Here is a 13,009-nt window from a genome sequence, read left to right on the forward strand (position 1 = left end):
CGAAAATTAAGTTGGACAAGGTTACCTCTACCATCTTATGAAGCACGATGCATGCTCATTGATATTCAAACATTGAAGAAACGTCGCGAATTTGCAATGGTCTCGTTCGTAAACGATATAGTTTCGCATCGTATTGACTCTATGACACTTTTATCAAAATTAAATTTTTATGCTCCTTCAAGACAACTGCGAAGTCGTAGTATTTTTTATACAAACCATCACCGCACAAATTATGCCAAATTTGAGCCTTTAAATCAAATAATGTCTGTTTACAATAAACAATGCGAAACCATTGACTTTACTAAGACGAAATCGGAACTAAAACAAAAATTTATGTCATATCAAAATTCGAACTAGATTAAGAAAATAACGTTTTCAAACTATATAATATTAGGTGTAAAATTGTAACAAAATGGTCTACTTCTGATTGACGACATGAAATAAATAAACTTGTGTCGCTACTCACGTTTTCAAAGGCATTAAACTACTGGAGAAATAGTTGGTAAACAGTTTTCTATGCAAATTGACTTTGTAAATTTTTACTTTTGTATATCGTATGACAATAACGAAGATACTGTATGGCCTGAGAAATAAAAAAAAAATCTAGTGTAGCCCGAAAAGATCCGCATCCGGACATAATCTGTACCTACTACTAATTCTAAAAATCTTACTAAAAGTTAAATAAATAAATTAGGTTTCTTCTACGAGTGAAAATTAATAAATTAATTAGGTTACTTCTAACGAGTGAAAGTAAACAAGCAACATTTAAAGTTTGAACTCAAAGTAGGTTCCGCTGTGGGACTGCGAAGTAGTGAAACGACTTCCATTGGCAATGGGGTCACATTTTCGTCCACGGCAGTTAAAACTATGTAATGAGTTGTGAATGAACCAAAACGGAATATCATAATGCTCAGCCACGAACAACGTTTTGACGACGCGATACGGTACACCGATGGCAGAAAATGGGAGGCTAAGTGCAGTTCAGCACGCTAAAATAATGGAATAACTGTTGGAGTGAAATCGAAACGTTCTTTATTTGGCACTGAATGGCACCAATCAACACCTTATTTCGAGCGGGTAGTGATGTAGCTGCCTACCCATTTACGTTCGGAATGGCACAACAGTTGTTTGGTTGTTTGTTTGAAACCCCACAGAGTTTTTTTTTACGATGACGCGACGACGCACTATCGCGGTATCCACCATCAGGAAGGTGGATCACCCAAACCCTACTTTGAAGGAATGCGGCAGAAGCGTAATGCGAAAAATGCACGCCAATTCCACCCCCAACTAAAGGGAGGTATGTTTGGATAGGGACTTGACTAAGCTTTCGATGACCTTTGCGATAAAATAGTTAGATGAAACCACCCAACAGTCTCAAGAAACTTTTTTAAAGTTGATTGGATTCATTTTTTTATGGGTCATGTGTTAAGAATGATAGAACATACCGATGTGTGAATGTTTTAAAACTACCTAAAGAAAGAAAAAAGAGGAAAACAAATTATTATTAACTAATTGCGAAAAAGCTCACAAGCTCGTTATGCAGTTTGAAAGCGCGGATAATTTAAACTGGTTTTTACAACCTCTTCAACACTTTGTTGAAGATAATCTTATGTTGTTATCAGAAGGATATGATGGATTAGTAAGATTCATTAGCAGCTCTAACTATTCAATTGGTCATAGCTGCCGCTAATAGAATATCATAAGACTTAAATGTTACTTGGAGTGAACTCCAACATTATTGAATGACTGCTTGGATTGCAATGTTTTTCCTACAAATCAGTAAACCATTTCCACAACATAAACTTCTATGTGCAGCCTACTGAATCCTTATTTTTCGTGCACGCTTCAATCGCTTTCAGAGCTTGCGGTAGCCGTCGAAGTTGGCTTGGGCTGGAAATCGTTTCGCCGCATCGCATGCTATGCTCGTGAATAGTAGCGCCACTTCGCGTGAATATCCTGGAGTGTCTCGAGCGAGGTGTCAGGTTCGAAGTTGAAATCCGTGGCCTACTACCACCACCACAGAAAAAGTTCCTTTTTTAATATCCAGACTAGAAACGGTATTATTAGGGGGTGCACTACAATTCCAGTTTCCTACTGGGGCAGTCGGTTTTTTGACTCCTGCAGGAACGAGTACGAAATTGGGGAAGGTTGTCGAATTGTTCAGCATCAGCAATCAAATTTGCTAAATTTCCTTGTGTACGCGTGCATGTCCCTAGAAACTCAGTAATATGGCAACGTGGGGTTCGTTGAAAGTGGGCGGTCCCTCGTAAGTATCCCTCGAATTCCTCCGTTATATCTCAATTAACGTTATGTAACCGCAACGAACAATTAGCACCACGACCACCACCTGCAGCAGCAATACGCGCCTTACGCGAACCCCCAGCAAAGGTGGAGTCGCAGGGTTGTTCAGTGACACGCTAACGGCTGCCCTGGGAAAGCGGAAGAACCGTTTCAAGGAAATCACCGAGGAGCTCAATCAACGGATCAACAAGGAGGAAAAGGATGAGCCCTATCAGAAGCCACTGTTCAATACCGAAAAGATAAAACGCATCATGGAACGCGTCATCGAGAAGCAGTTTGATGTGGATGAAGAAGAGATGCGTTACATTTACGATCCATCCAAGAACTTGCAGATGTGTCAGAACATAGCCAAGATGATCAAGGATCGGATTAAGCACATGAACTATAAACGGTGCGTATTTTCTCTCGTTCCAATTAAGAAATATCCCATTACGTATGTTCTGAATTCTATTCCAGACATCGCATCATCAGTTTGGCTACCATTGTCGAGAAGCAGCAGCAGGGGGTGCACTACAAGATGAAGTACATCTTGGATCCCAAGATGGATGACTACATTCGGCACTACCACGAGACGCCCCATTTCTATGTGATTGCAACTGTGATTCTGGTGCACAAGGATTAGATTTATTAGTGATTCCATTATTAGAATGTTAAGCGTTATTACAGAAAGTGCTGAACATGCTAGAAACAAGGTGAAGTTAGTCGTCTTTGAAATTTGTTCGCGCCATTGATAATTGATGTCAATTCATCTCACTATTTCGAATTAATGAAAATCAGTTGGTTCTGCACTCACCATGCTGAAACCAGTATCAGAAAACTTTCTGCTTACATGCGTTTACATAAAGTGATACTTTTTCGAATTAAAATTAAATATGAGGAATGAACTTATTTACTTTGAAAATGTGAGATGCAATGTCAACTTGGCTACCAAAACAAATAACGAACTACCTAGCCTTGACAGAGTATGATAGTGAGCGATCTTCTGAATTTCTGTTTGTTAAATAAAGACATATGTGATGATTTGAAGAAATCTGTTACTGCAGTAACACTTTTAAGTTGAGCTCAAAATATGTGATTAGTTATAGAGAAGATTGAAATAAATTGTGAAAATCTAATTAGTTAAATTGTTCATGTACGAATCATGTAGCGTAAGGGCACTGGATTTGGCTAGCTTAAGAGAAACTGTTTCTAAAAAATGTATGGGAAGTCCTATAGTACTGCATTTTCATCAAAAGCTATAACAAGCTGAATTATCAAAATCTACGACGTCGCAGCATCAAAATTAGTTTTCAATATAACTTATCTTCATTTTCGGGTATCATTTCACTTAGTTAAATGTTGTTTGCATACCCCGATTTTGTCAGCCCCTTTTTCAAAACTTTGTTAAGCTCTCCTTCAAAGTGTAAGCAATTTATCAATGTTTTTTATTTGCCTTGTTCTGAATATTCATAGTAACTTCAGCATGACTAAATTAATTGGGATAAAATTCATTAATGAAACAGTGAGAACAATAAGATTTCCGAAAAAGGGACAAACAAAATCGGGTTAGTTGTATTCCAAAATTATATGATGAATAATTCTGTAATTCATCAAACATTGATCCATAGCGGCGGGACGACCGTACTTAAGCGATTGAAATTGTTATCCTGTATTTGTTCCTGTCATACTAACGGAAGATACCGAAGATACCCATTCGAAGAAAAACCCTTGTGAGAACTCCAATTTTTTCAGGGTTTCTAATGAAAACATCAGAAGGAATTACTGTAGCAAACTCTGAAAAAATATTTGGAGAATTACTAGTAAAAGAGGAGTTTTTTGTGAATATTTGTGGTATGACACATTTTTGACGAGAAGAGAGCAACTCACTGACTTTTGGAAATATTATTGACAAAAATGAAAGGAACACTGAATTTCTTAGGAGATTCCTGAAGTTCTCTCTGTTGGAATATCTGCAAAATATATTTGAGGAATTCTTGCATGGATTCTTGCAGAATCTTTGGAGTTACTTGGAATTTTGTTAAGAAAATTCCTTTGAAAATCTCTGGACGTGTTCAAGAAATAGTCCCTGAAAAGATTCTGAAGAAGTAAATCAAGGATTATACAGAAAAATCTTCTCAGGTATTCGTGGAGCATTTAGTGAAAAAAATGTGTAAGGAAATACCGTAAAATGGGGTGAAGTTGATCACTTTTGTGCCATTTTGTTCTATAATTCCCAGTTGGATCCGTGTATTATCATGCAGATATTTTTAAAACCTGTACTGGTTGAATGTTTATCGAATTTTACAAGCGTAATTTTGACGAAATGTTATCATAATATTAAAAATATTTTTTAGAAATCAAAAAGTGAAGTTTTTTATTCCGGGGTGAAGTTGATCAATAACTGCGATAGGTTTTGTAAAATAAAGCAATATGCTAATCAAAGGATTTGGGGTCACTGAATCTGAATCAAGTCTCAAAAATCTTACAACTTAATGATAAATTGGTCAATTTTAGAGTTAAAAGTTGTGAATTACAGAATACACCGCATTAAACGCCTAAAGGTATGCAATTTTCCTTTGAATTAGCAACTCGCTCACAAAAACAACGTGTTTTTTCTCTGAAATTGAAATTTTATCCTCAATGCAAATTCAAAACTGAGTTCACAGAATATACCTGGAATGTATGAAACAGTTTATTTAAATGGTGTTTTTATATAGCCTTGGCAATAGTCGATTGTTTGGGGAAGAACCCTTCAACAGTTCATCAAACATTTCATAGAAAAACTGTTTTTACATGGTATAATTATCTTGCATATAAAAACGAACTTCAAAACATCAAGAGCAGATATCAGGTAATGTGACATAACACAAATTGTGATAATTGAAATCGGATCATAGCTCTCTTGACAGCTTATACATGTGGGTACGGGAATGATCAACTTTTCCCCACTGATCAACTACAACCCGAATTACGGTACTAAAAGAATTTTTGGAACATAATTTTGTAAAAAATGTTTGAAGTTCTGTAGGAATATTGTAAATCTTGAAAAATTCTAGCAGGAAACTTATGAAGAAAACATATCAAGATTACCGTGTAAGAAACTCCAGTTACAATGTAGAAATATATTGAATAATCCCTGAGAATATGCAAAGGGGAATGAATTCTTAGGGGAATGAATATGCAAAGGGGAAAGAATTCTTGAAGTGACTATTGAACGATTTTTTTAGAAAAATAATCTGTGACAGGATTCCTTAAAATATAACTTGGAGGAATAATTCTCTGACAGAATAAATTCTCCTAGTTCATTGTGATTATTATAAGGCGACATTTTTCACACACTAGTAAGATTAAAGGGATTTTTTTAAGAAATTTATGCGGTATCGTAAAAAAAGTTTTGAAGAAGCGCTAGAAACTTACATTTCTTACAAGAATTATTTGTGCAATTCTCAGAAAAAGATATTAAATTATTATTACTAAATATATTACTACAGCCGGTGGGGACGGATCTGGTGTAGTGGTTAGAACACACGTCTCTCACGCCGAGGACCTGGGATCGAATCCCATCCCCGAGATAGTCACTAAAAATTTCAGTGACGAGTTCCTTCGGAAGGGAAGTAAAGCCGTTGGTCCCGAGATGAACTAGCCCAGGGCTAAAAATCTCGTTAATAAAGATAGAAAAAAAAATAGAAAAAATTACTACAGCCATTCCATGAAAAACCGATCTAGTGGGTCTCCGAATTCCGTGCAAATTTGCTATTTTGTTCCTTATCCGAAATAAGGATACACGTATTTTTGGATTTATTGATTAGGGTGACCATTTCCGAAATAGGGTGACCAGAAAAATCGCGATTTTGCAAAATTTTTATTTAAAAAAAAATATATAACTTTTGAACCGTTTGACCGATTTTCAATCTTTTTGGACGAAATGAAGGCTAAAGATTTTTCATGTTTGAAGCTTGAAATCTCATCTTCGCGTGGATTTAAGTTTGGAGTTCCTAAGTATCTTTTTATTATTATTTTTATTTACTGTTTTCATTAAAAGTTTTGATTTTCTTTCAAATTTTGATATTTTTGCACCCCAATTATGGATGTTGATGTGCATAATTCTGTTTTAAAAGATGGTGATCCTCCACCGGGACCATCATCTTCTACTGCTAAAACATTTCGTTTAAAAATATATCCCATTTCTTTTGCTGGTCCATTTGTGGTATTTTTTCGGAAAAAACAAATTCCAATTAATGTTTTACTAATTTCATCCAAAATTTATGAAAAGTACTCTTCTGTCAAGGAAATCAAAAAGGTTTCACTTGACAAATTACGAGTCGTGTTTGGTTCGACAGAAATCAGTTTTCTTATTCCGAAATTTTGAAAAATTCGACGGATTATACTGCTCCGAATATTTATGAATCTTTAACTGATGATGAATTTGAAGACACATTGAATTTAGATAATTACATTTATAAACCACCATCAAAAAGAAAAAGAATTCAAAAAAAATACATCTAAAGCTCAGGTTAAAATTGATTCTAATGCAAAATCATTCAATGAAAATTTTCCGCGATTGAGTTCTTCATCTTCTCGTATTATTCCAGGTTTTCAACGAGTTGATTCTGATCCATCAAATAGTAATGTGAATGAAAATGTCAATACTTCAAACGATAACAATAATGTTGGTGAAAATTCTTCAATTTTAGGAATTTTGGAGGAATTAGTAGAATTGTTGGGATTTAGTGATTTTTGGAAAAAAAAATATTAAAATTATTTTACCATTTGTTGCCTCCCTACTTGATAAATTGAATGCTTTTGGACCCATCTTTGCTTCAGTATTTTCATCGTAATGGCTTCAAATTCCAATAATTATTTGAATATTTTACAATGGAACTGTAGAAGCATAATTCCAAAGATAGATAGATTGAGAGTTATGCTTGAACATAACAAAATTGATATATTTTGTTTAAATGAAACTTGGCTATCTGAATCAAAAATAGTACGCATTCCATCATTCAATATAATTAGAAAAGATAGAGATATTCCTTTTGGGGGAGTTTTGATTGGAATTCGCAATGGTATTGAATTTAAATATATCAATTTATCATTGAATGTACATTTTGAATATATTATTATTTCTGTAAAACATACAGATTATCATTTTCATATTATTTGTTTGTATATTCCTCCTAATGTAAATTTTTCATTATCTGAATTGAAAATGGTTTTAGATAGTGTTCCTCATCCTTTTTATATTTTGGGTGATTTAAATGCCCATAATTTTGCTTGGGGTAGTGATAAAATTGATGGTCGTGGATCATTAATATTGGATTTGATTGATGAATATAATTTAAACATTTTAAATGATGGATCGTTCACCAGAATTGCTGTTCCTCCATTACAAAATTCATGCATTGATTTATCTTTATGTTCAAATAATTTATCTTTTAGGTCAACTTGGAGTATAATCAATGATCCAAATAATAGTGATCATCTTCCAATTTTGATTCGGATGAGCCATTGTATGCAAAACAATCTTCAAGTAAATTCTTCTATTCCAGATTATTCAAAAAATGTTGACAGGGTTAAATTTTCGGATTTAATTTCTTTTTCACTTATTAATCTTAAAGATTCAAATACTTCAATTGAAAATTACACTAAATTCATCAAAATTTTGTTCAATTGCTTACTTAAATCTCAGAAAAATAAAATTGTTTGCAATAATAAAAAAATAAACGTCCTACATTTTGGTGGGATAATGATTGTTCAATTGCTTTAAAAAATAAATCGGAAGCTTTTAAAAAATTTCGTCGTTTAGGATCTAGAGAAAATTATTTCTTATATTGTAAAGCAGAAGCTTGGTTTACCCGTACCACAAAATTTAAGAAAAGAAATTATTGGAAAAAATTTATTGAAAACCTTGACAGAGACACTTCATTATCCACATTGTGGTCTGTAGCAAGAAATTTGAGAAATTATGATAATTCTTCTCCTGTTTTAATGGAGTATTCTGATAATTGGATTGATCAATTTGCATCTAAAATTTGTCCAGATTTTGTTCCTCAATCTATTAATTTTAGAACAAAGCAATCTATTAATTATTTTCCAGAGCTTTGTTCACCATTTTCGTTAGAAGAATTGGATTTGGCATTATCTATTACAAATAATACTGCACCAGGTATTGACAATATTAAATTTATCGTACTTAAAAATTTACCCTATGAAGGGAAAGTTCATTTACTTGCAATTTACAATTCATTTCTTTTACAAAATGTTATTCCATTAGATTGGCGTTCAGTTAAAGTAGTAAACATACTTGAACCAGGAAAAGATGCTTCATTGGCTGATAGTCGTAGACCAATAAGTTTACTATCATGTCTTCGTAAACTTATGGAAGGAATGGTTTTAAATCGTCTTGAGATATGGGCTGAACATAATAATATTTTATCTCCATGTCAATTTGGTTTCAGAAAAGGACGTGGTACTCGTGATTGTACAGCACTTTTGGCTTCTCAAATTGAACTTGCTTTTAATAAAAAAAACAGGATACTATTTCTTCTTTTTTAGACGTGTCTGGAGCTTATGATTCTGTACTTATTGGTTTGCTTTTTAATAAAATGAATTCTTATAAAATTCCTTTAATTTTATCCAATTTCATATACAACTTATTTTCATTCAAAATTATGCATTTCTATCACAATGGGTCGTCTAAATTTACTCGTAATAGTTATTTTGGCCTTCCTCAAGGATCTTGTTTGAGTCCTTTTTTGTACAATTTATTCACATGTGATTTTTCATCTGTTATCCCAAATGGTTGTTTTTTAGTTCAATTTGCTGATGATAATGTTATTTCCGTAAGTGGATATAATAGAGAAATAATACGTCATTATATGCAAATTTGTTTAGATAATATTGATTCGTGGGCTTACGATAATGGTTTTACGTTTTCAGTGCAAAAAACAAAATATATTATATTTTCACGTAAACATTCCTCAGTAAGTGTAGATTTATTTCTTAATGGATATGAAATCGAACAAGTATTTGAATACAAGTATCTTGGTATTTGGTATGATTCAAAATTAAATTTTAACTTTCAAATTAAATACATCCAGAAAATTTGTTCTAAAAGGATTAATTTTCTTCGTACAATTACTGGTACTTGGTGGGGTGCTTATCCTTCTGATATGATTATTCTTTATAAAACTACAATACGCTCAGTTTTGGAATATGGTTGTTTTACTTTTGGTTGTGCCACTCAAACTCATTTTTCTAAACTTGAAAAAATTCAATTTCGTTGTTTAAGAATTTGTTTAAAATTAATGAATTCTACTCATACTAAATCTGTTGAAATTTTGGCAGGAGTGGTTCCACTCAAAATTCGTTTTCATGAATTAAATTGCAAATTTCTAAGTCAATGTTTCACAAATCAGCATCCCCTTATTCAAATTTTAAGTGATTTACACGGAATAAATCCTTCTAGTAAAATGTTAAACTCATTTAATCATTGTTCTACCGAAAACATATTACCTGGTTTTCCAAATACATTTTATAATTGTGATATTAATGTACATTCTTTTCAGACCTTTGTTGATAAATCTTTACATTGGGAATTAAATCAAATACCAAGACATATGTGTGTTCGATATGCCAAATTATGTTTTGAGCGAAAATTTTGTGGCTTCGACCAAAAATTTATTTATTATACGGATGGATCATTAATTCAAAATAGTGCAGGTTTTGGAGTTTATAATATTGATGTAGTCCATTTTTACAAATTGAAATCTCCTTGTTCTATTTTTGTAGCTAAATTGATAGCATTGTACTTCACATGTAACATAATAAAGGATCATCCTCCAAATATGTTTGTTATTTGTACTGATAGTTTGAGTTGTATCAATTCCATCGAATCTTCAAAATTTAATTTTAAAACCCATTATTTAATTTTATTGATACGAAAATTGTTATACGATTTGCATTCTTAGGGGTTTATAATTAAATTTGTTTGGGTTCCAGCCCATAGTAATATATTTGGTAACGAACAAGCGGATTATTTAGCTAAACTAGGAGCTACTCGCGGAATTATTTATTACACCCTGCAATAATCCTCCCTTTTTGGTAACTTCCTTTTCAAGAATTCGGCTCTGATATGGATCACTTCCGGTTGAGCCTTTAGTTTTAAGATTTATTTTTGTAACGTAATAAGAAAAGATAAAGAGGTTTTGTGCCCTTTTGAGAACGATTTCCAATTGATATCACTCAAAGGGGTTTTTCCCTCTTTCAAAATTTTTAGTTCAATAAATAAATAAATAAATAAATAAATAAATAAATAAGGCTAAAGATTTTGACTTTTCGGGAAAAATATAAAATTTCACAAAAATTGTGTTTTTCACATGAAAAAACTCAATAGTTTCCGTTTTTTCGTGTTTTAAAGACCTCAGGACCAAATGGGCTATTGCTGCTCTCATTTTTTCTTAAAAGTTCAGAAAATTTTACGTAAACTGTCAAATTTTCAGCGATGTATGTTTTTTAGTTTTTGAGATTATTTTTTTTGAAAATAAAAAATCAGTCATTTTTCATCGGCACACACTGTAGATCTCAGCGCATTAGATTTGTAATGTTTAAAAAAAATCATAACTTTTGAACAGCTTAACCGATTTCCAATCTTTTTTTATGGAATGGAAGCTTAAGTTCAGAAAAATAGAAAAAAATAGAAAACTTTGAATTTTTTTTTTTTTACCCTTAAAATATATGAAAATTTCTAAAACAAACTAGAAATTTTTATATTTTTTCACGTTTAAACATATTTTTATCAGATTTTTCAATTTTGTCTGAATAGTTGAAATGTTAAGCTTTCATTCCATACAAAAAGATTGGAAATCGGTTAAGCTTTTCAATAGTTATATATTTTTTTAAACATTACAAATCTAATGCGCTGAGACCTACAGTGTGGGCCGATAAAAAATGACTGATTTTTTATTTTCAAAAAAATATATCTCAAAAACTAAAAAACATACATCGCTGAAATATTGACAGTATACGTAAAATTTTCTGAACTTTCAAGAAAAAAATGAGAGCAGCAATAGCCCCTTTGGTCCCGAGGCCTTCAAAACACGAAAAAACGGATACTATTGAGTTTTTTCATGTAAAAAACACAATTTTTGTGAAATTTTATATTTTTCCCGAAAGGTCAAAATCTTTAGCCTTCATTTCGTCCAAAAAGATTGAAAATCGGTCGAACGGTTTAAAAGTTATAATTTTTTTTAAATACAAATTTTGCAAAATCGCGATTTTTCTGGTCACCCTATTTCGGAAATGGTCACCCTAATCAAAAAATCCAAAAATACGTGTATCCTTATTTCGGATAAGGAACAAAATAGCAAATTTGCACGAAATTCGGAGACCCACTAGATCGGTTTTTCATGGAATGGCTGACTAAAGATATTACAATGAAAATTCCAAGAAGTAAATGTCTCAGAGATTCTTTTCGAAAAATAATAGAGAAATCTTTTTAAAAAAATCTGGACAATCTTTGAAAGATTTTACATGAAAAAGGGTGAATTCATGATAAAAATTGAGAAGGAATCCTAGGTAGAATTCTTGAAGAAATATATCGATGTATACCTGAACAATATCTTGGAGGCATCGCTGAAGAAATAGTTATTAGGATCTACCAAGAAACTCCTGGAAGAATCTGATGGTAATTTTCTGAATCCTCTAGGTGTATCCGCAGAATTTACTTCCACATATCTTAAATCATCGAAAAATTTCAAGCCTCGAAGACTTATTCAAACAGACTCATATCAAAAAAGTTCACAAACTAGTGACAAAGTGACTTAACCACGAATCAAAAAAAGGTGGTATGGCACTAATTTGCGTAGAAGAGAAGTTGAAAGCCTTATTTATTAAACAAGTTTTGTACTAGTAGTTCTATTAGAGAAAATGATCATTTCCTTTTAAATTGTCCATACACTCGAAAATTGTCTCGAGTTACTCACGATAGGATTAATATCGCCATGCAATATAGAGCCATAGACTATTTAAATACGGTTTCATTAATACAGTTAACTTTCCCTTACTCGATATTGAAGGGACCATTGAGTTAGGGAGGTATCGAGAATATTAAACTTTTTATTATTTTAACAAAATACATTTAAAATAGTTATTTTAACGTGAAAAAGATTACAATTTTTCCATATTTACCTATGTGACACTTTTTTACCGATCTGCAAAAATTAAAAATTTTAGCACCCAGAAATTGGCAGTAAACCTTAATTTTACTAGCAATTTAATCATAATAATCAAATTCATGAAATGTATTAACATTTGGATGACATTTGGAACTTTTCATGAAAATATCGAGTTAGAGAGGTGAACTTACTTGGAAAACTGAAACAGATAGCATCGAGTTAGGGAACATCGAGTTAAAGAGGTATCGACTTACAGAGGTATCAAAGCATGCTAGATTGAAGGGACCGCGCATTCCATCGAGTTAGGGGAAAAATCGAGATACAGAATATCGAGTAAGGGAGAGATGACTGTATACGATTCTTTAATAGCAAAACAAGAAAATGTCCCAAAAATTCAGTTGAAATTTCCAAATTATAATTGGCAAAATGTCTGGGAAAATTTTAGTAAGAATTTTTTTAGTTCAGAAGCTAAATCAGTGTTATATGTAATTTTGAATGACATTTTTCCAAATAATGAAAAATTGTGCAAATATAAAATAAGAGGTCAGTCGGAA

At 32.3% G+C, this 13,009-nt stretch overlaps 1 protein-coding gene across 1 annotated transcript; it reads left to right on the plus strand.

The window, feature by feature from the left end:
* Positions 1-2,058: 2,058 nt before the first annotated feature.
* LOC5576847 lies at positions 2,059-3,068 on the plus strand. Its single transcript, XM_001662906.2, has 3 exons — positions 2,059-2,266; positions 2,333-2,692; positions 2,758-3,068. Exons 1-3 carry the CDS (start codon positions 2,229-2,231, stop codon positions 2,921-2,923), a joined length of 564 nt encoding a protein of 187 aa, XP_001662956.1. The 5' UTR covers positions 2,059-2,228; the 3' UTR covers positions 2,924-3,068.
* The last annotated feature ends 9,941 nt before the right edge of the window (positions 3,069-13,009 follow it).

Source organism: Aedes aegypti, chromosome 2 (assembly GCF_002204515.2).
Source record: "Aedes aegypti strain LVP_AGWG chromosome 2, AaegL5.0 Primary Assembly, whole genome shotgun sequence".
Classification (NCBI taxonomy): Eukaryota; Metazoa; Arthropoda; class Insecta; order Diptera; family Culicidae; genus Aedes; species Aedes aegypti.

What these genes read in the sequence shown, in the direction of transcription:
- LOC5576847 (XM_001662906.2), top strand. Translation starts at nt 2,229, where the DNA reads ATGGCAACGTGGGGTTCGTTGAAAGTGGGCGGTCCCTC. An exon ending in TTGAAAGTGGGCGGTCCCTC is followed by an intron (nt 2,267 to 2,332) that starts GTAAGTATCCCT and finishes ACGAACAATTAG; the next exon opens with CACCACGACCACCACCTGCA. An exon ending in AAGCACATGAACTATAAACG is followed by an intron (nt 2,693 to 2,757) that starts GTGCGTATTTTC and finishes ATTCTATTCCAG; the next exon opens with ACATCGCATCATCAGTTTGG.